The sequence below is a fragment of the Callorhinchus milii genome, unplaced genomic scaffold (assembly GCF_018977255.1).
Source record: "Callorhinchus milii isolate IMCB2004 unplaced genomic scaffold, IMCB_Cmil_1.0 Scaffold2, whole genome shotgun sequence".
NCBI classification, from domain to species: Eukaryota; Metazoa; Chordata; class Chondrichthyes; order Chimaeriformes; family Callorhinchidae; genus Callorhinchus; species Callorhinchus milii.
In genome coordinates, this window is record NW_024704743.1 from 100,973,061 (window position 1) to 100,985,765 (window position 12,705).

At 39.4% G+C, this 12,705-nt stretch overlaps 1 protein-coding gene across 1 annotated transcript; it reads right to left on the bottom strand.

Moving 5' to 3' along the window:
* Positions 1-2,989: 2,989 nt before the first annotated feature.
* On the bottom strand, positions 2,990-5,049 carry LOC103183466 (transmembrane protein 200A). Its single transcript, XM_007900969.2, has one exon. The coding sequence runs from the start codon at positions 5,041-5,043 to the stop codon at positions 3,469-3,471; it is 1,575 nt and encodes a 524-aa protein (XP_007899160.1). The 5' UTR covers positions 5,044-5,049; the 3' UTR covers positions 2,990-3,468.
* Between the last annotated feature and the right edge of the window lie 7,656 nt (positions 5,050-12,705).

The following is a 12,705-nucleotide window of genomic DNA, read 5'->3' on the forward strand; positions in this document are numbered from 1 at the left end:
TTCCATCAATGCAGATCACCCAAGCACTACATTGGGGTACATTACTCAACGGTAATATTCTGATCAAAGTTTAATGACTTTCTCCTACTACACTAGCCAAAAGCTATGTCAATCAGTCACAGTAGAGAGTTGAAAAGTTGATTAACATCCTTTGTTTGTGACGTAACCTAGCATTTTCTTCTCTCCACTCTAATTAGCATCTGTAAAATCCAAAAGTGTCTTGCTTTATGTACAATGAAGTGTGATACTAAAATAGAAGTATTTGATCCAATCTCAGTCATATTTCAATGTAAAATTGTCAGACTAAACTCTTAGGAAGGGAACCTTTCTATTACTCAGGAATGATTAGGTTGTGCACTGGAATTAAAAATAATTAGTGATGATTTGGAATAAAACTTTTAATTGGCTTGAATTTGGTCAGATTCTCGAAATGGAATACTTGTTTCAAAATATGGTCTGAACAATGAAAGCAGAGATTATGTAATAATTTAGCTCCATTAAATAAATGCTTTTAAGCGGAGAACCATACTAAATAAAATACAGTGGAGGTGGGAAAGAGACAAAAGGATAGAATAGATTTTTGATTTTCAGAATTTATGGTGGATTAGAATTCTGCAAATATTGATGGTACTGCCACAATGTAATTTCTGTTTAAATGATTGAAAATACTTTCAACTTCTGCCATGGACATAGAACTTAATGTTTATGTACAAAAGGGACAATGGCAGTCAACAGTCAAAACAAGTCAAATGTGCATCTATTATCTTACATTTGTTGTAATGCCTTATCAAATTGTTTCAGCACTTCACTGAATATATTGTAAGGTGATGACTATAATTTGTGGGCAAACGCAGCAGCCAATTTGACACAGCAATATCCCACAAACAGCCATGGAGTGAGTGACAAATTTTATTTAGAGTTTGTTGGAGAATCTCCCTTCTCTTTTCAAATAATGCCATGGGATCTTTAACATCCACATGGCCAGACAGATGGAACCTCGACTTAAATATCTCATCCCAATGACAGAGTCTTTAACAATGAAGCACTGCATTGGAGTTTCAGTCTGGACCAGAGTATATGGGGCCCAAGCCGTTGCATGGGGCTTAAACCCACAATCTTCTGACCAATGTGAGTGTTACCAACTGAGCCATTGGAACAAAGGTGATTAGAGAGAGAAGTAAATCAAGAGCTCAAACTATTCTATTGTGCCACTGTGTCAGAAAGTGGTGAAAATTAATGTAATAATGCTTATTATTGAAATGACTGACATTTGAACAAACTCTTCTGATCAATGAACAAAATACCTATAAATCAATAAGAAAAAAAATTGATTGAAGTTGTACTATCACAGTAAATTGTATCTAGTTGTAATGGCAGCTCTTCAACATAGGCAAGTCAATTCAGTTTTCTAAAGAATGCAGTTTTAAGACAATTTTTAAGGATCAGTCATGAAAAAAACAGTAGTAGCTGATAAACACAGTTTTCTCGCAGAGAAGGTAGTCTATCTATTACAAAAACAAAATTACATTTATAGAGCGCCTTTCATATCAGGAGGACATCCCAAGGCATTGGACAGTCAGGGGTCAGGACACAAGCATGGGGGAAGGGTGGGGTAGGTGTGAGGGAAGTCAGAGAGGTCTGGGAGAGAGACTGAAGGCATCAAAGAGGAGGGTTTCGAGACCTGCCTTGAAGGAGGCAAGGGAGGAAGCGAGGTGAAGGGAATGTGGGATGGAGTTCAAGAGTGTGGGGACAGAGTGGCTGAAAGCTCGGCCACCGATGGTAGGGCGGGTCGGGTGGGAGACATGAAGCAGGCCGGAGCCCACTGAATGGAGGAAGCGGGCAGGTTGGTAGGGAGTCAGCAGGTCAGAGAGGTAGGAAGGGGCAAGGCCATGAATGGCCTTGAAAGTGAGGACGAGGATTTTGAATTCGATCCTCTGAGGAATGGGGAGCCAGTGGAGTTGGGCGAGAGTGGGAGTGATGGTGTCACGGAGCCTGGTGTGCGAGAGTACATGAGCTGCAGAGTTTTGGATGATCTACAGATTGTGAAGGGAAGAGTTGAGAAGGCCGATAAGGAGGGAGTTTCCATAATCAAGCCTTGATGTGATGAATGCGTGGGTGAGGGCTTCGGCAGCCTGAGGGGTGAGGCTGTGGCAGAGTCTGGCAATGTTGCGGAGGTGGTGATAGGCAGTGCCGGTCATGGCGTGAAGCAAGGACAGTTCAGGGTCAAACAAGACACCCAGGTTCCTGACTGGCACAGTGAGGCTGGGTGTGCAGCTGTGGATGCTCATGCTGCCAGGGCCTGAAGTGTGAAGGCGCTGGCGCGAGCCGTTCAGGAGGACCTCGGTCTTGCTGACGTTCAGCTGGAGAAAGTTGTCCTTCAACTTAGGTATTGGTACTCACCAGTTTCAATTCAGTGCTGCTCTACACAACAGTTTATTGAGCATAGATAATAGACATTAACATTTGCTATAGTGGTGCATTTGATTTGTGCGTAGAATAAAACTGAACTGAACCACAAAAGCATAGTTTCAGATTGATTGAGCAAGAAGGAATCTTGGTTGCTAGGTCAGGAATGTATGGGTCCAGGTGAGGTTGATGGAAAATTAAACCGAGGAAAGGAAGAAGTGAACGCACTTTTGGAAAGAAAGATATGCTCACTGGTGCAACAAAATCAGTCAACCAAGACATAATGCAGAAATACAGAGTTTGGAGTTTACAGTAAATAAATGTTACTTGTATTACATTATAAGTAATTCAAGAGGCAGAGACTTGACCCTGAATAGACGACGATAGGGCACGTGTTGATGTAGAAGACAGCTTTGATAAGCAGTGTTTAGGGACTGTTATGTAGGAAAATGCAAAATGAACAAGCATTTTAACATCCAAAAGATAGGTAATAGTTCAGGGAACTCAATGAATGAGGCCCAATCCAGGTTTACCAAACATAGAAACACAGATAAATTGGACTTCTGTCAATAATTGTAAATCCAGATTCGTTTTTACTCATAAACAGTGAAATGACACAGAGACCTTTAAATATCACATTTATGTGTGTTTTAGTGCATTATTTGCTTACACAAGAAGCATATATATCTTTCAGATTATCAGAATAAAGAATCCAGGACAGGTAATCTGCTGATTTCAATGGTTAAAAATGTAATTTTACAAGCCTAGGACAAAAGAACTTCTGATGTTCACAAGCTGTTTACAAATGACTCACAGATTATGATAAAAACTCACTGTTTAACTGAGATGGAAGTACCTCAACTCAACGGCTAAAGCATTTACACTTAGCAGCAGCTAAAGAAACTGATGGTTAGCTTGATGACAATCTATGAGTCTTTGGAGCTTCACTGACATTCAGTAATCCATAACTACAAGAAAGTGACATATTCTTAGTAATTTGTTAGCTTCCAGTGTATTTTAAATGTTTTGTGGATGACCAACGATGGACGATTACATTATTGGTTAATAATGGCCAAATTCATCATTCTCCTTCCTGAGGTTACTATGCGATTTGGAAATCATTACCAATTTCTCTCTGTTTGTGTACTGTCTCTGCACAGGTTGATGAGGTTTGTCTGCCTTTTCTTCACTGCCTGACTTTGTGCTTTCCTGGATGTTGTCTTTATCAGGATTCTCTGTGCAATCACCAGACTGGTCTATGGGTTCTGGTAATACTTTAGAGGATTGAAAGGAATTCTCCCCATCATCTAACGTTAAGTAGCCCTTATTGTTAGTGCGGTCTAAATGTGGGAGGCTTGGATGGCTCATCTCACCCTGCATCTCTGAAGTGGAAGTGTTGTCACCAAGGTCCAGTGATTTTGAGTCAGCTGGCAACATTTGCAGGGAAAGATTGGACTCCAGTTCTGTTTGACATGGAGCAGGAGGCAGAAGCTGTACTTGCGACCCCTCATGGGAAGGACTCTGTGAGCCTTTCTTGGATACTTGTTGATTATCATTTAACCTTGAAGTTTCTGGTTCAACATCCTGTTTATTATCTGCAAGGTGCTCGTTGCTTATGCTTACATGCCCTGGGATGCATTCACTTTCCCCTAGCTGATCGGAGGCAACACAGTCCAATTCCTGTGGAGTTTCTTTACTTTTTTCTGACACCTGGTCTTTGTCTCCGTTTCTGTTACATCTGGGGTCCCCTTCGTCCAAGACACAATTGTTCAGTTTGATGACTGGCAGTGTGAATGCATTAATGGAAGAAGTGACGATAGATTTAGCTCCACACATTTTGGGCAACTGAGCCCTTTCATTCATCCTGTTTCTGTCTCTACAAATACTGTAGACTGTATCTGAGAAGGTCTTTCTCTCTTTGGGAACAGATTGCTTCTGTTTTGTTACAGAATCGCAGTGATTTTTGCCAGCGTTTTCCTTTAATCCAAGCTGTTTAACAGTATTGCTAACAGGTGTCCGCCAGGTATTTTTGGCCAACATTGCTGCACAGTAGGAATCAGGAGACTTGAGATTATCCATGCTCTTGGACTGAACGTAATTCACAAACCCATTAAAAGGAACACTGTCCTTTGTCCTTAAATTGTGTACATCTATGACTGTGGAATAAATGTCTCGTAGGTTAATTATCTTAGTTTTCTTGTCTCTGTTTTCATGAAGAACTGCATTGGCACAGATAAACAGAAATATACCAATCCCCATAATCAGAGGCCCAAAAACTTTCAATTTGTCAGAATGCAAGTAGCTGGCTAAAAAGTTAGAAATGATTTCCAGAGAAGTTGTCTCTAGCCTAGTGCTGTTGGTGGCATTGTGAGCTAGGACTGTATTCGCTTCAAAAATGTCATTTTTCTTAGGCCAGTAGCCCATCACTGCCATTGCAACCCCTACCAACAGAACAAGGATCCCAAAGGCAGCGATCACTCCTGAGATAGAGCACAGCTTCAATTTACCCTTCACTACCACCACATCATTCTTGTGTTTCTTTTTGGCTTTCCTCTTGCGTTTACTGACATGATTGTGGGAGCGGAAAGAATCTTGCCTCCTGGCTGAAATACGAAGAAGCCCTCCTGTTGCTATCATGATAGATCGGCTTAACAGTTAATCTCTGAAACAAACAAAAACAGAAAGTTGATTGAAGAACAAGAACACGCATGGCAACAATGGGGGCAATTTTGCATTGTTTCTTATCAGATTTCTTAATTACAAAATGGATTTCCTTTGCATTTCCACATCATGGCCTTCATGGCTTCTTAATGAAGAAATCCATTAAAGAATCCTGCAAAATTGACCAGATGTACCTAACTATTATGGAACAATCAATGTTAATTAATAACTGGGGAGTCGAATGCTGCAGACAGCAATAGTGTAGTTCTAAACCATCAAGTGTGAACCATTAACCATCAAACCGTTTCTAGACCTATGGCAAGAGGTTTGAAATAAGAGCAGAAAATGCTGCAAATACACAGCAGGTCGATCAGCATTTCAAAGTGAACTATAGATTAATGGATTTTTCTTTCAGATGCTAAATGGTCTGCAGTGCATTTTCAGTATTTTCATTTATTTCAAATTTGCAGAATTTTCAGTTCTGTTCACCTATGCCACGCTTTACCAGTAGTGTTGCCGTACAGTTTCAGGCAGGTGTAGATAATTGGTTTATTTAGCCTATCTACCCAACTTCTCAAAAGACACATCTAGCTCATCTAATAACCCTGAATCCTTTCAATTTCCAGGAACTTGCCGAGCTCGTATCTGAAACTCTTTATAGTTCCGTCTTCTACCGACCACATTGACTGTTTCCAATGGACTCGAGTGAATAAACACATTGTGGTTATATGGTACTCTAGCTTAGGAGTGGATAGAATGACAGGTGACCAGATGGATACATTAGATTGGGCATTAAAGAAATTGGGAAGTTTATACTAGAGAGAAAGTAGTATAAAGGGGATCTTCCTGACATTTTACAGGCCTAAAAGGTACAAATAATTTGAACTCCAATAAGATGTTTGGCAAGGTCAAGAAGCCGCAAAGAGGCCTAAGTTTCAGGAGGAAGGTGAATAGTCTATTTAGACGTAACTTGTTCCACACGGAGGTTGGTGAACATGTAACATCAGTAGCGAGCAGATTTTTGCCCAAGGAGGTAGCAGAGGCAGACCGTGTCAATTATTTTAAGATAGAATTAAATAGGTATAAAATGAGGATAAGAGGGGTACAAGAGATAACTAGCAGTCCTAATTTAACAATGGAATTGAACAGATACATCATAAGTTTTTGCTTTTATGTATTCACAACTTGTTTGGCGTAAATCATCTCATAAACTAGCATCTTAAAATATATAAGGTCTGAGTCGATAATTTTTTGTATCGTAGAACAGAAACATAATTGCCAATTCCGTAACGCTGCACCAGCCAAATAAGTGTGTATTTTTTCCCACAAATCTGGTAAAGTTCACAAAGTAAACATTCTATGTCTAAACTTTAACTGTTTTAATACATAACTGATGTAACTTAAAAGAAAATAACAGTATCATGTAGCACATGTGTGCTACTTTGCAATCTAGTAGCATTAATCCCCAAATCAGAATACGATTCTTCAAAGATCACATGGAGTGTTACAGCACAGAAACGAGGCTGTTCAGACCACCTACTGAACAGGCCATTCAGACTATCAACTAGATTTGATGAAAGCTACTTGGGGTTGCTCAATATTCCTGTAGCTTACAAAAAAATGTAAAACAAAGTAGGAAACAAAATAGTTAAAGGAAGCAAGTTATCTAGGTGATACACCATTCAGCACTCTCCCCTTATTAATTATAAACTTCAATAAATACAATAAATATAATAGGTATAATGAGAATTACCAGCATGACCAAATCATCTGTTTCAAATTACAGTGATCTTAAACTATTTTCATAACCATAGAATGCTTATCAGATATTTCCCAAATGAAAATGTTGATAGTTATTGCTTTATAAGCATCTGGATTCTAATATGTAGATAAATATAAAGTACATTTGCGGTAATAATTACATTTCAAGTTGATTTATAATATGTCTCAAAATCAATAGTGATGCATCAATATCACCAGCTATGAATTGAATCAGGCCACATTGATTCATTGACATGTGCTCAAAAAGGTTTCTATCGGATTTGTTTATTAATAAGCACATATTATTTCCAGGTCACAATGATGACAACTGCGGAATAAAGATGCTGAAAATATGTGAGTAAAGTAGTTTCAACAGAGGTAGTGTAATTGTTTTTTTTCCCTCTAGGGCAGAAAAAACCTGGATTGCTTCTTTATAATATTTGTCCTTATTTAACATGTTGCTGAAATTGGCCTTCAGGTCACTAAGCCACTGGGTGAAATTCAGTATTTATCAAATACTCGGATTAGTAAACTGCATTAAATAAATAACATTATCATATTTAATTGATTGAATCTTGGCACTAATTTTTAATATTGCAAAACCCAGACTTTTGTAAATGAGAATATGAAAAATAGAAATAAGAAAGATAATTGAGTCTGTTTATCTCATGCTAAAATCAATAATAATAATCTTTACATTTGATATAATGTCTCATCACTTCATTGATATGTCTCAAAGGATACACTGTAAAGTGGTGGGACTGGGTGTATTTTGTGGTCCAACGTAACAGCCAATTTTACATACAGCATTATCCCACAAATAACCATGGAGTGAGAGATCAATTTTATTTGGGGGATTGTTGGCCGGAGATTCCAGAGAAACTCCCGAATGGTGCCTGGAGAGGTAGCGGGGCCTCGGTTTAACGTCTCACCTGAAGGACAGCACCTCCAACATGGATTATTATTATTATAACGTTGCAGTAGACTGCAATGGAGTGTCAGCACATACTATATGGGGCTTGAACCCACAAGCTTCTGACTCAGAGGCAAGAATGCTACCAACTAAAGCCAGGCTGATACACAAGGTTCATATTCAATACCAGGATATATCTAAATGCACTGAACAGTGCTAAATCCAGAAACTACATCCAAGGCTTAGTACAGTAATTAATGAGATCTATCATTTAGATTTCCCAAAGACTGGATCTGTATTTTTAGCTGCTGTTAGTCGATTTCATCTTTCAGAGCTAAGAGAAAACAATATGATTATTAACCAAAGAATCAGTAGCAACTGTAAGAATTATGCTGGTAAATGTGTATTTGAGCTCTAAGGCACAACTGTGATATTTCATAACAAATTCAAATCAAAACACTGCTGAAATGTTGCAAATTTTCACCCTCTAGGCTCACTGTGCAATAAATGAATGTAACGGTTGAGTGGAATAAAAGATGAAAAGGCAAACTGTGAAGTGAGAAAACAACAGAAATCAGAACAAAATAATACATAGATCTGTGCATGTAAAAAAACATTTACAGGTTTACAGTTGAAAAAAAATAAAAAATTGAATGGGAAAAGTAGTCATTTTATCCCAGTAAAAAATTCACCAGTTTTACTGCCATAAGATTTGCTGACACACTGTGTTACAGTGTTACAGTTTTCCCCTTCAGGATATGGAGAACAATTCCTTTGTGTGCTCCCAGAACTCCAGTGAAATTCCTTAAAACCTGAAAAATAATTTCTGGAGAAATGTTGTCTATCAGAAGCTGCAAAGCATGTGCTTTAGGAGTCTTAGGTATGTACTGTATTGCTTCTGGTATTTACCAAAAAAAATAAGATGGATGATCTTTGCAAACGATCTAATATAATGTATCTAACTAAATAATTTCCCTGAAATATTCTGAAATTGATATTTTGTTACATTCTCATCTTTCCCCATTTGCTCGCAAAATATACAGAACAAATCAATGTCCTTGTATCCATACCAATTAGAACAATAAAGCCATGTTCATTTATTGCTATTGGGGCACAATGCATCTTAGCAATGATTTTTTTTAGTCTGACCTGAATGCTCACAAGTTATAAAGCTATCTCTCAATGCCAACGGAGTACTTTAATACGCCAGGTCACTTATGTAACTTGTGTTTGGCTAGCCATAGGGTTCTGCTACAAAGATTGAAACCCAAACTTTGTAGCCTGACCCTGACTGGAGATTTATCATTTTTGGGGGGTCAGCTGGCTGTCTGACACATGAGGAAACCCATTGCCATGATTAAGAGTATGCAAACCAAGCTGGGATTCCCATGCATCCCACATGGAAATCCCAGAGATAGATTGTTAGAATGGAATGTGCACTCTCTCCGGAACGTATTAGGCACAGGTTGGCTAAAACCACATAGCTTGCCATTGATATTGCTGTCTGGCAAGGCTTTCCTGCTGCTTGTCCAACTAGGGCCGTCCCACCCATGAAAAATAATCTCATGGTAAATCTCTTGCGAGATTTATCATAAGAGATCATGATTTCATTTAATACAGAGTAGAAAATCACTTGGAAATTTGCCTCTACTGGGGGTGCGTAGCATGTATACACTCCTCTGTGGGGAAAATAATTCTGATCTTCTGTGAGGTAAGTAAATCAGTACCAGTGTCTTCTTTGATCAGGGACCACATTTAATAACCTAACATATATGCTAACTAGGTCTTATCCTTCTAAATCAAGCCTGCATTGTATTCCCTTATCCTGAACGCCAGTGAAAGCAGGTTTAGTTCTGAGAATAGTTGATGATCACAACCAAATCCATTCCTCTTTTACTGATGACGCATTCATTAGGTCTCCATGTTTTTTGGGGGGCGGGGGGGAGGGTGTTACTTTAATTTGCCTACATCAAATCAGTTTGCCTTTCCCTCGCCTTTCCCTGTTTTTTTTACATAGAATTTCATAGACACTGCAGCACAAAAAAGGCCATTCAGTCCCACTAGACTGAGCTAGTGTCAATACTATGAATAAGATTCCACACCTCCTAATCCCATCTCCCTCTCCTCCTCCTATATCAGCTATCACCTTCTCCATTATGACAATATTGAAATTAGTCTGGTCAAGTCATTCCTATTCCTGTCATTTCACTGTATGGCTCACTGTCCAGCATAGGAAAAGACTGCAGCATCTGTCTGCTCCCAGCTTTCAAAAACACCATCGTCTCCCTCTCTCTGTATTGCTTATAAATGATATGAAGAGCCTGCAACTCACCACAGACCACCACATAATGTCACCACTTAGCACTCCTTCTAGAGAAAGCCATTTTTATTTATTGCCATCCTATGCTTCTATTGCCATCCTCTGCTTGCCTTGCCAAGCCAAGCCGATTTTCAATTAAACCAGCTCACCTGCGATTAATTCCATAAGCTTTAAGCGTCTCCAAAGCCTTTACATGCACAACAGTAATCAATAATTGTCTGAAAATCCATGACTATTATATCCATTGGATGGAATCTTGTCTCCTGCATCACCAAGACTTCAAATAAATTTGCATGGCCTGACTAATTACTTTTGTTTTTAAAAATTTATTCAAATGTCATTTTTTGATAAACGTGCTTCAACTTCAGAAGCAGCAAGATCAGCACTCACTCACTCACATAGACTTGTGATCTCAATGTATGCTGAATACTCCTTACAGTCCCTTTAGATGAGGACTGGCAAGACTCATAAAACGCTGCTGAATATTTTCCCTGCTTTTAACTGGACATCGGTCCCAGAGCTGTGTCTCATTCCTTTTCTTTGAAATATCAAAGAACATTGTGCTCAGATCCATTTCTTATATTTATTCATGGATCCACATTAGCCAGACCCACACTTATTTATTGCATCTTTCTTACCAGTCAAGTAACAAGGCCGCAGGTGGCCCAGGTGCAAAACCAGCTTAGGGGCCCCATTCTCGATTCTGAAATCCATAATTTTGCTAACCTTTACCATCTTGGAAGATAATAATGATCCTTACGTTTGATATTTTTGCATGGAAGATCAGGACAGATAAAAATGTGTGTGAGAATGAGTGAGTTAGCATACACAAAGAGTGTTCAATCTCAGAGATAGGAGATTGCAGATGCTCAGAGAGGGCATCTTGACATCTTAATCTCAAACAACAACAATAAAATGACATTTATAGAGTGCCTTTCATGCTGGGAGGACGTCCCAAAGCGCTGAACTGTCAGGGCAAAGGCAGTACTGTACATCAAGTCCACTTCAGGCATATGCACTAAGCAAACCCACCATCTCCAGGACTCGCCAGCTCAGAGAGGCTGAGACCTAGGGGACCCTCAGCGAGGCTGACAATCCTGGACTCTCAGACACCTCAGGCTGAGACCATTCTGAAACCATGAGACGAGCTTAGATCCAAGACTCCAGAACCTTAGGTCTATCACCCTGGCTCCTGAAGTCTGAACATCGTCCTCATCCCTTCCAGCCAACACTAATCTAACTAATACTAATCCTTGCATTTGATATAGCACCTTATCACATCTTCGAGACGTCTCAAAGCGCTTCACAGAATATACTGTAAAGTGAGTTGACTGTGTATTTTGTGGGCGAAGCGCGGCAGCCAATTGCGCACAGCAAACAGAAGACAGGACAATCACTTGTTGACCCTAGTATTCCCTCATATCATTTGCAGTACTCAAGCCCCCCTCCCCCCACTCAATCATTTGCAGTCCTCAGACAATCTCCCCCTACCCCTGATTATTTGCAGACATCAACCTCCTCGCTCTACTCCCCATCACCACATGATTTTTTTCTTTGAATTGCAATGACTATTTTGTGGGATAGTATTTTGTAAGTATTACATATCAAGCAATAAAGTAATTTTCTAATAAGATTTTGAGAATCTTTCTGGTTGACAGGTAGAGGAGCACCTCCCCCCCCTTCCCCCCACCACCACAGAAGCAGCCAAGTACTTAAGATTGAAACACGATTTGCAATTCAGTACAAACACAATACTTGCAACAGACATAGAAAGATAAAATGGAAATGATACCTTAGAAAGGCTTCCCTCTCTAAGATACCTGATCTCCATTCATCCCTTCTCTGAACAACTTGTCCCAGATTAGGAATTTAGCAGAATTTTTTTTTTGGTGGGGTGTGCGGTGCAGGGCTGAATCTGGGCAGCAAGGATGCAAAATTATCTTAATTCATGTTAGTTAAAATTCTTTTGCAAATAAAAAAAATCACATTCAAGGTTTTTACTTCAGCAGGAACTTAATCGTGGCTCAATAATAATAATAATAATCCTTGCATCTGATATAGCGCTTTTCACGTCGGGAGGACGTCCCAAAGCGCTTCACAGAACACACTGTAAAGTGAATTGACTGTATATTTGTGGGCGAACGCGGCAGCCAATTGCACACAGCAATGTCCCACAAACAATCGTAGATTGAAAATGACCAATTTTTTATTATTGTTTTTGGTTTTTTGGAGGGATTATTATTAGGCGTGTGGAGTAAGGAAACTTGCCCAAGGTTTCGTCCTGCCTGGAATTGAACTCAGGTCTCTCGCTTGCAAAGCGAGTGCTCTAACCACTGAGCTACAGGACTCCACAATAATGATCATGCTCCAGTAATAAGTGACTAGGGTGGTCACAGTGTCTGAAACAATCTGAACATTTCTACCATGATTTCCACCAGAAAGATCCTGTGAACTCCAGCTGTAATAGTTTTAATAGAGGATCTCGTTTCCCTTAGACTGAAAATCACTGGGGAGATTTCCTCATCTGCATGAATAGCTTAACCTGAAATTAATTTTGAATCCCTGCATTTAAAACATACGTGAAAATACTGTAAATTAAATTGATCTCATTTGTGTGCTGACAAGGATGCATAATGTACACTGC

What these genes read in the sequence shown, in the direction of transcription:
- LOC103183466 (XM_007900969.2), bottom strand. Translation starts at nt 5,043, where the DNA reads ATGATAGCAACAGGAGGGCTTCTTCGTATTTCAGCCAGGAGGCAAGAT.